The sequence below is a fragment of the Apodemus sylvaticus genome, chromosome 15, assembly GCF_947179515.1.
Source record: "Apodemus sylvaticus chromosome 15, mApoSyl1.1, whole genome shotgun sequence".
Lineage (NCBI taxonomy): Eukaryota > Metazoa > Chordata > Mammalia > Rodentia > Muridae > Apodemus > Apodemus sylvaticus.
In genome coordinates this window covers 25640688-25654438 of record NC_067486.1, presented here as the reverse complement: position 1 = coordinate 25654438, position 13751 = coordinate 25640688, and the positions used below count along the sequence as shown (strand labels likewise).

The 13751-nt window shown below is 36.6% G+C and overlaps 1 protein-coding gene across 4 annotated transcripts in view; it reads left to right on the top strand.

Moving 5' to 3' along the window:
* Positions 1–13751, top strand: part of Robo1 (roundabout guidance receptor 1) — a 399556-nt gene that overhangs the window by 296522 nt on the left and 89283 nt on the right. For all 4 annotated transcript variants that reach the window (XM_052158079.1, XM_052158077.1, XM_052158080.1 and 1 more), the window contains exons 7-8: positions 7999–8123; positions 12209–12380. In XM_052158079.1, coding sequence (XP_052014039.1) covers positions 7999–8123; positions 12209–12380 — 297 coding nt within the window. The remainder of the gene's footprint in view (positions 1–7998; positions 8124–12208; positions 12381–13751) is intronic.

Here is a 13751-nt window from a genome sequence, read left to right as displayed (position 1 = left end):
TGAAAGAGCTTCCTTGGTTCAAATGAAGATTGCTTCATTACTTGAAAGCCAATGTTCTGCTGTGTGGACGAAAATAAGCTTCTTCCTTAAAGCTCTATGATTTTCCGACCCATTCATTTTCTTCCACAATGACATTTAAAAGAAAAAACATTTGTCTGTCAGACTTGTTCACTGAGCCCTAATCTTCACTAAAGAAGAGTATGAAAATAAATCACTGGAATTTAAGGATCCAGTAGAAATTAGCTGCTCCTAATAAAAACAGCCCTATTAATGAGAAGAATTGGGAGTAGATGATTTCGTTTGTAGCCACATGAAGAAAACTGCTGTATTGTTTACTAATAGCATGAGGCCCTCAGGATGGAAACTTGCTTTAATATAAGACCGTCTAGTGAAATATACCAGGAGTTTCAAATACATGAATTATTCCCAATTACTACAGAAGTCTTCTTCATTCTCTTCTCTCTGCCCCTTCAGTGCTAGAGACAGAACCTATTTCTATTATATATATATATATTAGCTGATATAGGCAGCTGTCTATTTTATGGTTAATAGAAGTACTCTATCATTTATTTTGTTTGTAAGGATACACTAAAAATATATTTGCTATTAGACTTCAAGTAATGTGATGTTAATATAAAAATACAAAATCTAATCATAGTGCAATGCATAAATATTTTGCCTTCTTTAATTTTTCTGCTATGTCTTAAGTTTAACATAAGGAACTGTTTATGTGTAGTTCTCCATCAATTGAAAATGATATTGCCAAGAGAGAATTTTGTGTTTTCCAATTGCTGCTTGAATCCAGAACCTCAAACATGATATACACAGAGGCCGCCACCACCACCGAGCTACATCTTTAGACAATATAAAGAATATTTTTAAATACCCTTTAAGGTGGACTCTACCGATGTGTATATATAATCTATGGAGAAACTGCTGGGCAGGGTGGTCTATCCAGTTATTCTACGTTGTGCCTCTGAATAGCCAGTTAAAAATCATAGCATAGCAAACGCTGTAAGATTCAAAGTCTCTATTGCTTTGCTGTCTGCAGTGTTGTGTTGAAACTGCTGTGAACAGGTAGAAAGCACTTTTTAAGACCCTTAAAGGCATCAAGGTCGGCAACCAATATGCAGTTCCCTGGCCCTTCCTGCTAATTGCTGCTTCCTAGCCTTTGCTTGAGTTGTTCATGCTATGGTCCAAATGATGGTGTCCTTTGCCAGACAGAAGCTTCTCAGTTTTATAGTGCCTTCTTCATTAATTGTTGATCTTAGTGCTTGTGCTAACAGTGTCCTGTTCCAAAATACTTTTCCTGCGCCAATGAGTTCAAGGATGCCGTCCACTTTCTCTTCTATAAAGATCAGTGAATTTAGTCCTATGTTCAAGATTTTGTTCCCTTTTGATTTGAGTTTTGGTTTGGTTGTTTGGTTGTTTGTTTCTTTGGGTTTTTTAAATGCAGGGTGCTAAGTATGGGTCTCTTTGTATTCTTCTACATGCAGACATCCAGTTTGACTAACACCATCTGTTGAAGATGTTGTCTTTTATTTTCTTGGTGATTCTGGTCTCCTTATTGAAAATAAGGTGCCCACAGGTCTTCAATTTGATCAATGATTTTGTTTTTCTGCCACGGAAATGCTGTGGCTATCAGGAAGGAAGCAGAGATAAAGAGGTGTTCTGAGCCTTTAGATTAGGAGGCAGTAAGAATAGCTAGGTGAGAGAGAAGCCTCTGCACGTGGTGAACTTCAGTGGATGGTGGATGGCAGGTCCCAAGTCACGCTGCTGTCTGGAGATTTCTTTTGACACACTACATTTAAAAAAAATTAGAATTAATGCCCATTTTATAGACAGATCTATGCTCTTTGAATAAAAAATTCTTTGACTCAAGGGAAAAGTAGAAAAAGAAGAAATGTATGACGAATTGGAAGAAATTTATATAACTAATATGTTTAGAAGAGAAATGAAAGAATAATGATTTATTTTAAAAAATCTAGTAGACGCATATGTAGGATATGGCACATTTGTTTGTTCACTTATTTGTTAACATGGAAACGAATAGGTGTTATGAACTGTAAATGGTTTTTTAAATGAAGGTATTTGGAATCATTTCCTGATGGTCATGGTTGTAGAAGCTTAAGCGTTCATCGTTCAGATTGAGTTTTCTCAAGTATTTCTGATGCTTTTAGATTTTTTCTTTTTTTTTTAATTGGATATTTTCTTCATTTACATTTCAAATGTTATTCCCATTCCCAGTTCCCCCTCCCTGCAAACCCCCTATCCCATCCCTCCTCCCCTGCTTCTATGAGGGTGCACCTCCACCCACCCACCCACTCCTGCCTCCCTGCCCACCCTACCATTACCCTACACTGGGGCATCGATCCTTCATAGGACCAAGCAATGGAATACTACTCAACTATTAAAAACAATGACTTCATGAAATTTATACACAAAAGAATAGAACTAGAAAATATCCTGAGTGAGGTAACCCAATCAGAAAAGAACACACATGGTATGCACTCACTGATAAGTTGATATTTGCACAAAAGCTCGGAATACCCAAGAAACAATTCACAGACCGCATGAAGCTTTTAGGTTTTATGATGGTGCATATTCTTAGATAACATTTCAAGTCAATGCTAGACTGTAAGCATTATTGTTTGTCATTGGTACAATATGCAAAACTTTTAGCCTAATGTTCTGGCGTATAATTTATTCTGGACCTGTGGATTGTTGATAAAACTGTAAGGAAGAAAGGGCACTTAAAATCTTAAAGAAGCAGCTTCCAGTAACTATGTTGATTTTATTCCATTTTTGAAATATAAAGAATTTTAAAATATGTGAAATACTTAAGGATGTATAGAAATCATTTGTCTAGTCGCCTAACTTAACTATATTAGTCCGTTGTGATCAAGTTTGTTTTCAAAGGTTAATCTTTGAGACAGTTCTACAACTTTTGTTGTTTCAAAGAATATTTGACTGACACTTTCTCAGATCCCTTCTTTTGTAGCTCCTGGGTATGCTCCTGCTGTTAAAGTCAATCTTGTTGAGATATTAAGAAATATAAAAATGACCTCTACCTACTTTGCTTCCACAATTTTTAAACTCTTCTAAATAATGCATATTTCCTCGCTACAATCAAAAATAAAATTTTATACATGTCAAATATTACAATATACAGGAGAACTTTTTCTATCTTGTGACCTGGATGTAAACAAAAGAACATATATAAAGTTATATATCAAGTCAACTGAATTTCAGTTTGGGAATTTTTTATTCAAATGAAATGGACTGTAGGTTCCTACTGCGGTGCATGAAGATCTTCTGCATTTGATAGCAGTGACCTTTACTTCTGAAATAAAGAAACAGAGTAATTGCTTTGTATAATTTTAAGCAAATATTATTGTACTAACATACATCATGTTTCAACATGAAAATGAATAATGTGACTTTAATTATTTTGTGTTTTTCCTGCCTGTCTTCATAATTTCTTCTCATATATATATATATATATATATATATATATATATATATGTTTTTTCAATTAAAAATATGCACACATATAAGCTCTGTATTAAAGTCTTCCATCTAAGCTCATAGTCATGGACTAATATGACCCACCAGGTGCTCATTGGAAAGGCAGATTCTCAGACCCCACCCTGGTCTTTAGAGTCACTATCCAGTTGTATGGCACCCATCTGTGTATAGATAGTTGCGTGTGAGTAGCGTGAGTTGAGTGGAATACCATTACCAGGGTGAAGCTTATAAAAATCGACCTATCAGTGGGTCTATCTGGGATTTCACATTCTTTATCTTAAAATTATGTATGTTTTAGTTTTGTGTAGAGTTAGCAGTGAATATTTATACTACTTTGGACATCTATTCCACAAAAAGTGTCTGTTATGGGAGAAAAGCATAAAATTCTTGAAAGATACTTTATAATATTATCACTGTCAGCCCATTTAGCTCTACCATTTTTCATAGTATCGATTTCAAGGCTCATTTCTATTTTCCTTAGTTACTCATGACTGTGCTCGAAGTGCTAACAAATATTCATTCGTGGAGAGTGTGATCACTGTGTGTCTAAATACGAATGTGTTCTTTAGTTGATGTGAAAGCAGAATCACGATTAAGTCAAATCTTACTACTTTGTCTGTTTCATTTTGTTCACTCATTTCCTTATTTTTATTTATTCCATGTTTTCTTTTTGTTTTGTTTTAGTTGGGTCTGGTAAGTTGACATTTTCTTGGCCATCTCCTAATCACCGTGTCACTGTGACTGGAACTTCTCTTCCCCCTCCCATCCATACCCTTCCATGTCCTTCAACCAATCAGCCTCCATGTTTCACTTGTCCTTGGCCACAAAGACAGACTGCACAGAATAAATCTGCAGGATGTATGGGTAACTGTGACAAAGAGTTAAAGGTAATGGGTTTGCTAACTTTCTGTCTTATTAAGTCATGTGTGATCTGAGCCCTTTAGTTATTTCCTTCCTGAAATACTGGATAACTCATAGGATTGTATCTTGGTAAATGAAAGACAAGTTCATTTAGTGCCTGTATAACGTTAAATGAACAAAAACATTCCAGGAATAGTTCTGTTTTCTTTGTTTCAAGTCCATTGTTTTGTTATTATCATTCAATAGTCCTTTAAGTTTAGTTCCTGACTAACCTTGTGTTTGCAGCTTCAAACTGCTCATTTCCATTTTGGGGGGGGGGTATGAGGTTCATTTCATTTCATATATGAATTAACCAAATAGAATATATAAAATTTGCTTTCTTTCTTTCTTTTTTTTTAATGAAGAGTTATCAAGTTTCTTTGCATTTAGTTTAGAAGAGCCATTCATTCAGTGGTGTTGACCGAATGCCACATTGAGAGAATTTGTGATGCCAAAAGATAGGCCAGCGCACCATTTTCATCTTAAATCTCTCTCACAGTTGTTTAAGGAAACATGGTTATTATTTTTTCATATTCACACATATACGATGGGCTTTTCAATAATGGAGTACTCAATAATGGCGCTGGTTCTGCTGAGCTATTAGTGAGAAGAAAGAAAAATCAAAATGTAAAACAGTGGAGATTGATTATTTATGATAGATAGTATATCAGTTACTCAATAATTATTAAAATGGTGTTTTGTAGGATCTTGTTAAAGAATATTATCTAGTTTCCATGGTAGAATTATTCACAGTTTTTCTTTTTCTTCTTTGTCAAATTTTTCCACATTTGCAGTACTTACTATATTACTACTATATTGGTTATAACATTATGACCTTTGAATTTTTTAGAATTCAGAAGCCATTATAGTATATAGTCATAAAACATCAGATCTGTGTATGTGAAGAATCTCTTTAGTCTAAATAAATATATATTAATAGAAATGTATTTGGTCATTTTTCCCTTAGAGATAAAACTATATCTGATATCTGACATCCATAAAGGATTTTTTTCCTGAGTTTATTTTTTAAAGCATGATATTTGTGGCTTCAAACTCCCAGATACAAGCAATTCTCTTTGTAGGCCTTCTGGGTAGCTGGTCCTATAGGCTTATGCCACCACACTAGTTGGAGGAGGGTTTTTTAAATTTTGCTTCTAAGAAGTCTCTTGTGGCTGACATCACTGTTGATGTTGGCTGGAGACTGTGCCTACAGAATATACTAAATCATTTCCAAGCAAATATCCTGTGTGGAAGGATTGCTTCGGGATAAATGTAGTTAGCATAAGGGTTTGTATTCCTTTTTCTCAAATAAGTCTTTGAGGTTTGAGGAGAGCTGGCATTTTATAAAAGAAACAGTTTCTGGCACAGATTCCTAGGCGAACTCCTGAGATTTGGAAGGGAGACCACCCCAAGGCTTCGCTTGACTGAGTGGTTTGAGCATTTATATTTTTCTACTTGGATTCCCTTCGCATTGGAAAGTCATCTGCTCCCACGCATCTAATTTATCATTTCGTTTTCCTTCATTGAAAGAAACCAAACTCTAGTCTAGATTTCGTTTATTATCCAGTCAGCTCTGAGTTTCTAAGTCTGATTCTACATCAGTTATTCTAAGGAGGATAAACACTCCTGTTTGATTTGGTACAGAAGGGAACATCCCCAGGCACCAGGAACATGCCTATTATTATACCTGGGTAATGACAGTGTTAGCTAAATTCATGAGTGAACCACTCCATCGCAATCACAGGTTTTCTACCAAAAAAAAAAAATTATAAGCTAGAACTTCAGTTTGACCAAATTGAACGCCGACTGTGTCTCTCGGCTTTGTATTTTATCTTCTGTATGTTAAAGAACATTTGAAAACATTTGACCTTATTGTGCAAGTATCCTATAATTTTCTAGTCAGCTGTTAGATTTTTCTACTAACCTTCAATTAAAAAAAAAAAAAGCCTAGAAGAAAGTACATTTATCTAGAAGAGACCTGATTTCTTTCTTCAGTTTTTTTTTTACAATACAATATTAACCGTGAACAAATGACATTACATTTTCTTTTTTAAAGAATGTTTATATTGATCTATTTATGATTCTACATATGTATAGTGTGATGCATCTATTAAATGGGTTTTAATATGCTTTTATGATATGTTTTTGTTATTATCGCATATGTAATGTTTTTTATATATACATTGGTATATCGGATACAGTTGACCTGAAAATATAACAGAAAAGAAAATTATCTTTCCAAGTTTTTTTTGAAATTAACCATTCTCCTTCGTTCACAAATAAATAAGAAAACAAAGTCATAAATGTAGGATCAGGGAAGGATCACACCAAGAATGTGAAGGGACTCAGAGAGAGAAATGAATAATGGAGGCACACACGATCAAACATGTCATACACATGTATGAAAGTGTCAGTGTAAGCCCCATTATCATGTCTAATTCATATACGCTAATAAGAGCTTTGAGAAGGAAAAGAACCTTACTCTTGTAAGCGGTGTGGCCGCATTCTTAGTCATCATCTGAATGTGAGTTTCAATTCAGATTTGCTCTACAGAGTGACCTTAAGTGACTAAACTAAGCAACTGAAATTACTTTTAAGGGAACAAAGGCCACCAGGGGACTGGCCATCAAAAGCAGGCTAGAGGACCCCAGCCCCTTGGAAGCTGTTAGAAGTCTAGCACACACTGAGGCCAGAGGGAATGATTAGCTTTTTCAAACAGCTGATAAGAAGTGGATTTGGAAAGTCTACACATTAAGAAAAAGGCTATACTCAGTACATATTGTTTGATTATTTTTTTCCTGTGCAATGCCCAGCCCTAATGCAGGCTCCAACTCCCCACCCAGGCCTCTCAACTACCACTCAGTAGCCAGACCTCTCAACTACCACTGCCCTCAGTGTAACTGATGCAATTTTCTGACACACTATTGACTGGTGGATGAAGTGGCCATTCACGGCTGTCTAAATCAAACAGTTTGGACAAAGCTGGCAGTATTTGTAATGTCAGGATGAGCAGATGTTCTGAATTTGCCCTCATTTCCATATATATTCTGTTTGCGCATGCCCTTGCCCATGTAAATGAAGGGGGCATGTGCCTCCACTATTGCTTTAAATCCATTTCTATTCGAATAATTGGACTGAAGATTTTAAATGGCTCTAATTTGCATGGTAGCATTTCAGGAGCTTTTGAGGTAAATTAAAGTAATTTCAGCCCCTGCCTGTATCAGGAGATCTTGCATGTGCGTGATTAGACACCATTCACCTTGAAGCAGCTCTCAGTGAGAAAAGATAATATTTATTCATACAATAATTTTCACGTATGATTTGAATGGAAAGGGTCAGCTTGTAGCTCAAGAATTCTTCCAAATGTGAGGATTAATTCCAGGTCTAGGTTAAGAAATAAAGCTCTTCACAATGCAACTCTATTTCATTCTATAAATATGCACTTAGAAATTTTACTTTTAATGAAGGGTGGGAGGTAGCCAGTTATTATACTGTATTGTAGAAAATGAACACAGGGTCATGTAAGGACTGTGGTGCCGTGAACTGACTCAGTGTGTTTTGTTTCTTTAGAGCCGCCACATTTTGTCGTAAAGCCTCGCGACCAGGTGGTTGCCTTGGGACGAACTGTGACTTTTCAGTGTGAAGCAACTGGAAACCCTCAACCGGCGATCTTTTGGAGAAGAGAGGGGAGTCAGGTATAGAGATTTTCTAACTTATTTAAAAAAAAAAAAAGAAGAAAATATGGGTACTAGTTATCTGCGTAGAAAAATCCAAGAATCGTGAAATTATAGACCCATCACATTAGCAAGAAGTGAATTAGTCAAAAACCCCCAGAAATGTTTAGAATCAAGAGGGAAGAGAAAGGGGCTCCCATTTGAATTCTTGGGGCCTTATTCGAATACTCAGAGTGGTGTGTATAAGCCACCATTTTGCCCTATAAATGTTCCTTTTATTTTGAAGCTGTCCCCCACTTATAAAGCTCTATTCTCTATATAATTCAATGGCCTTTTCCATTACGTAGTTATCTAGAATCACACATGGACAGATTTAAGTATATTTGAAATGAAACAGATGAGGATTCCTCCATGTGAGTTCTCCAGAAGCTCAGGAACTTATCAATCTCCTGAAGCTCCAAATGATGTAAACTTCCCTGTGGTATCAATGCTGTGTCCCCTGGCATTCGGTACTTTCTAGTCTTTAAAACTTTCATGTGCATTTATCACCTGCTGGTAGATCGTGCTTTCTAAACATTCTATAATCTATAATATTAACTCCTTGTGTTGTCAGGTTTCAGCATAATACGTTACAGCAACAGCAGAGTTTAAAATCTCTTCTTATCTTATCTCTGTGATTTTTTTTCCTTCTTAAATAAGATGAGATAGTTTACTGGTAAAAATTAATTCCATTCACTTTCAGTGTGGTCATTCCTTGTTCTGTCTTACTGTTGCCTGACTCAGAGTTGGGGATACTACGGTCCTGCTTCTAAATAAAGGTTTTTTATAAAGAGCAAGCATATAGCTTACTGACTGAACTCTATGATCTTTCAAAGGCAGTGCTACCAACTTCAATTTTTTTTTTTTAAATTTTACTCTGGTTGACAAATATCCGTTTGATTATAGCATGTAGGCTATCATTTGAATTCTAATATCTTGGTGGGTTTTAAGTTACTCTATTTGGTCACACAAAATTAAGTTTGCTGAGAACAAGTTAAAGACAAGAACTAATAGAACACGAAGAATTGAGATTGGGTTATGAAAGAATATTTTTATAGCAAAAATTTTTATCCCCAAGACATTCTTTTAGTAGTATGACACTTCAAGTGAATTAATTTCCAAAATTTGTAATTACTTTGGTTCAACAGAGCAAATCATTTTGCATAAAGAGTCATTAAAACTTGTTCCACTCAGTATTACCTAACCATTTATAAAATTATTCTTGCTAAATTGCACCAAAATTTAAAAGTAAACAATACCCTCAGTTAGGGAAAGGTCAATATACTGGGCTTCCTGAGAAACAACACATGAAGTGCAAACTTCTAAGGAAGTTTGCATCTTTTTCAGTTCTACATGGACTTCAAATCCTCCATAGCATGCATTCTTATCGCCTGACAGGAGGACAGCAGAAAGAAATGCTTGTTATGGGGCCAAAATGGCATCCTTGAGTGTAGTTTGTCAGAATGACAAACAAATTTTCAATTTGTTCATGTATTATTCTATTAGCCATTCATATGTAATGCAAGATTTTTGTTGTAATTTGCATAAATATATTTTAGTCTATCAAAACTTAGTCTTCTAATATATGTTCAATATTATTCTAATAATGTTCAATATTATTCTCGTTATAAAAATGCATGTGAGAATTGAGAATTTTAACAGTTTATATATAATTCCATTTAGCTTTGTATTATTACACACTTTGTGCACATCAATGTATATGATTTGTGGTGAAAGAATATTTAGTGTGTGTGTGTGTGTATATATATATATATATATATGTGTGTGTGTGTGTGTGTGTGTGTGTGTGTGTGTGTATGTATGTATGTATGTATTTACGCATATGTCTTAGTCAGGGTTTTTATTCCTGCACAAACATCATGACCAAGAAGCAAGTTGGGGAGGAAAGGGTTTATTGAGCTTACACTTCCACATTGCAGTTCATCACTAAAGGAAGTCAGAACTGAAACTCAAGCAGGTCAAGAAGCAGGAGCTGATGCAGAGGCCATGAAGGGATGTTTCTTACTGGCTTGCTTCTTGGTCATGATGTTTGTGAAGGATAAAAACCCTGACTAAGACAAATTGGTACCAGCATAGTAGGGTATTCCTGTGACAACCTGACTATGTTTTGGGGAAGATTGTGGAAGGACTTTGGAACTTTGAGCTAGAAAAGCTGTGGAAAGTTCTGTAGGAGCTTGGAAGACAATGTTATAAACAGTGCAGAAGATGGAGGCCTGGCTTGTGAAATTTCAGAGGGAAGATTAAAGATTCTTAAAGTGGCCATGTTTTGATTGTGTAGATTCTGTGGTTTTGGTTAGCTGGGGCTGAAGAATCAGCTGTGAGTAACAAGATACCAGAACCACTAAAGCAAACCTTTGTGTTACTGGGACTATTGATGCTGGTTAGCTGGAGCTAAGAAATTAGCGGTGATTAAGAAGAGACCAGCATTAGGCAAATGGATGGAGCTAGAGAACATCATACTAAGTGAGGTAACCCAGACTCAAAAGGTGAATCATGGTATGCACTCACTAATAAGTGGATATTAACCTAGAAAACTGGAATACCCAAAACATAATCTACACATCAAATGAGGTACAAGAAGAAAGGAAGAGTGGCCCCTTTTTCTGGAAAGACTCAGTGAAGCAGTATTCGGCAAAACCAGAACGGGGAAGTGGGAAGGGGTGGGTGGGAGGACAGGGGGAGAGAAGGAGGCTTACGGGACTTTCGGGGAGTGGGGGGCTAGAAAAGGGGAAATCATTTGAAATGTAAATAAAAATATATCGATTAAAAAAAAAGAAGAAGAAGAGACCAGCATCACTGAGATGAAATCTTCTGGGAAGTGTTTTCTGAGATCACAGAGAGTGTGTTCCAGAGATAGCCACAGTTGTATTTTGTGCTGTGGCTGGACTTGGTACTGTGTAAGAGTCAACCAGATGGTACTGGTTTTGAAGGCATGAAGGGGTCATGAAAAGCAGCTGAAGCTCTTGGCACAGTGAGAGGCCACAGAAGGCCATTGGTGAAGGTGCAGCCTCAGTTGCAATTGATGGCCCAGGACTTGAAGGGGTCATGCATAGGAGCAGAGGCTTGTCACCATGAAGAGAGCCTATGAGAGGCTATTGGTGAAGCCTAATTACAGTGGAAGATAGCAGCATTTTGGAGATGCCAGTACCATGTGATGACCACCAAGAACAGCAGCAGCAGTGGAGTACAGGCAGCTGGAGCCTAGAAGACAAAGGGCAGAGCTGAAAAAGTGACCCACGCCCTTGGAGGAGCCCAGAAGATCGTGAGTTGGATCCCAAACATTGAATCATTGGAGTTTGAGTTTTGCTTTTGGTTGTGACTGTGTCCTGATATGTTTCCCTCTTGAAGGAAGAAAGTATTTTAGTGGAGCCCACAGTTGAGAGACTGAATTTTTAAAAGACTTTGAATTTTAAAGATATTGGACATTTTAAAGTGATTGAACTTTTAATATGTAAAGACTGTGGGACTTTTAAAGTAATTTAGATCTTGGGGATGAATAAGAAAGTAAGGGTTGAGGCTTAATAATGATGTGTTTGTGTGTCAAGTTGACAAGGGGTCAATTGTACTGGCTGGTTTTGTGTGTCAACTTGACACAGGTTGGAGTTATCACAGTGAAAGAAGCTTCAGTTGGGGAAGTACCTCCATGAGATCCAGCTGTGGAGCATTTTCTCAATTAGTGATCAAGGGGAGAGGGCCCTTTGTGGGTGGTACCATCTCTGGGCTGGTGTTCTTGGGTTCTATAAGAGAACAGGCTGAGCAAGCCAGGGGAAGCAAGCCAGGAAGAAACATCCCTCTATGGCCTCTGCATCAGCTCCTGCTTTCTGACCTGCTTGAGTTCCAGTCCTGACTTCCTTTAGTGATGAACTGCAACATGGAAGTGTAAGCTCAATAAACCCTTTCCCCCCCAACTTGCTTCTTGGTCATGATGTTTGTGCAGAAATAGAAACCCTGTCTAAGACAGCATATATTTGCAATTAACTTTGCCACACTCTTCAGACCTAGTGGATAACCTGATTCTGTTCTTCCCTCCCCAATTCTGGTTTTAGAATCTGCTTTTCTCATACCAGCCTCCACAATCTTCCAGCCGGTTTTCAGTTTCCCAGACAGGAGACCTCACCATCATGAACGTCCAGCGGTCTGATGTCGGTTACTACATCTGTCAGACTTTAAATGTGGCCGGAAGTATCATCACAAAGGCATATTTGGAAGTGACTGATGGTAAAGTGAAATATTTTCTTTCAAAACCATCCAGACTGTTTCAGGGTCTGAAAGAGCCTTGCGGGTCTTTTCACATCAAGCTTCCCATGCTTCCTTGCGGTTATTTTAATGTAAACTAAAGAGGGTGTCGGTACAATAGCGACTCCATTGTTCTCTTTCAAAACATCCTATATGTCTCTGTGTACTGATCAGATTCCTAAAAATACAGAGATTCTGCATGAATCGTTCCATTCTAAAGAGTTGAACACAGGAAAGAAGTTCAACTTTCAAGTTTCAGAGAAATGTAAAAGAAGACAAAGTCTTCTAGAGTCTATAGACTCACACTAGAACCCAACATTTCTACTGTTTTCTCCAAATGAAGAAGAATAAGAAATGATCATGAATTCAAAAGCTGATAGGTAACAATATGGTTGGTTTTCTTCATAGTCTTGATTCATTCTATTTATCAATTCCCTAAATATGGTCAACTATTGCCAAATATATTATAAAGACATGCTAATTGAGAAAAATTTACAGCTATAAAATACAAGTAGTAATCTTCTGAAAAGATGGAAGAAATTATAAATTGTTTATAAATATATTTATATATGTGCACATATATATGTACATTTGTGATGTAAGACTTTAGTTTATGGAATATATTTATTTCATTAAAGAGAATATCTACAAATATATAAAATAGATATTCATAGATATATGTGCGTGTACTTAACGTACATGCTAAGATACCTGTACATAAATAAATATATTTTAGATATATAAAAATATATTTACATGTATATAACGTGTGTAATATACATATTGAAGCAGTATATTTGTGTATGCTTGTGAATATGTGTGTAATCAAGAAAGCATTACTATAAACATCTTTGAAATCACAATGACCTGCTTTTTGTTCTCAATATTGAATTTATTTAAAAACTTAAATTTCTTTTGCAATTTTAATTCCAAGCAGCAGATTAAGGGTCCTAAAAGGCAAGCACTTTATTATCTTTCAAGGAAAAAGATGATACCAGATAATGGAAGAGAGTCAGAAATAAAAGAAGCCGGCTGCTGCTTCTTTGACTTCTGGCTGACTGTGTTGTTTGAGCATCTTCTGTGCTCATGAGTGGGTGTGTGTGATTCAGGTCAGGGCCACGGGAAACTTCAGGTGCCTTTTCCTTGTTGTAGAGATGGAGTCTCTCATTGGCTGGCAACTGGCCAGAAAGACTAGGCTGGTGGCTAGGGAGCTCCCAAGATCCTGCTGTCTCTGCCTCCCCAGGCCTATGATGAAAGGCACACAAAAGAGTTGTTCCATCATTACTTCTAGAAAAGGCCACGCTTTCCACACTTAGCTACATTGTCCTTTAACTAAAATGGGCGTAGATAACC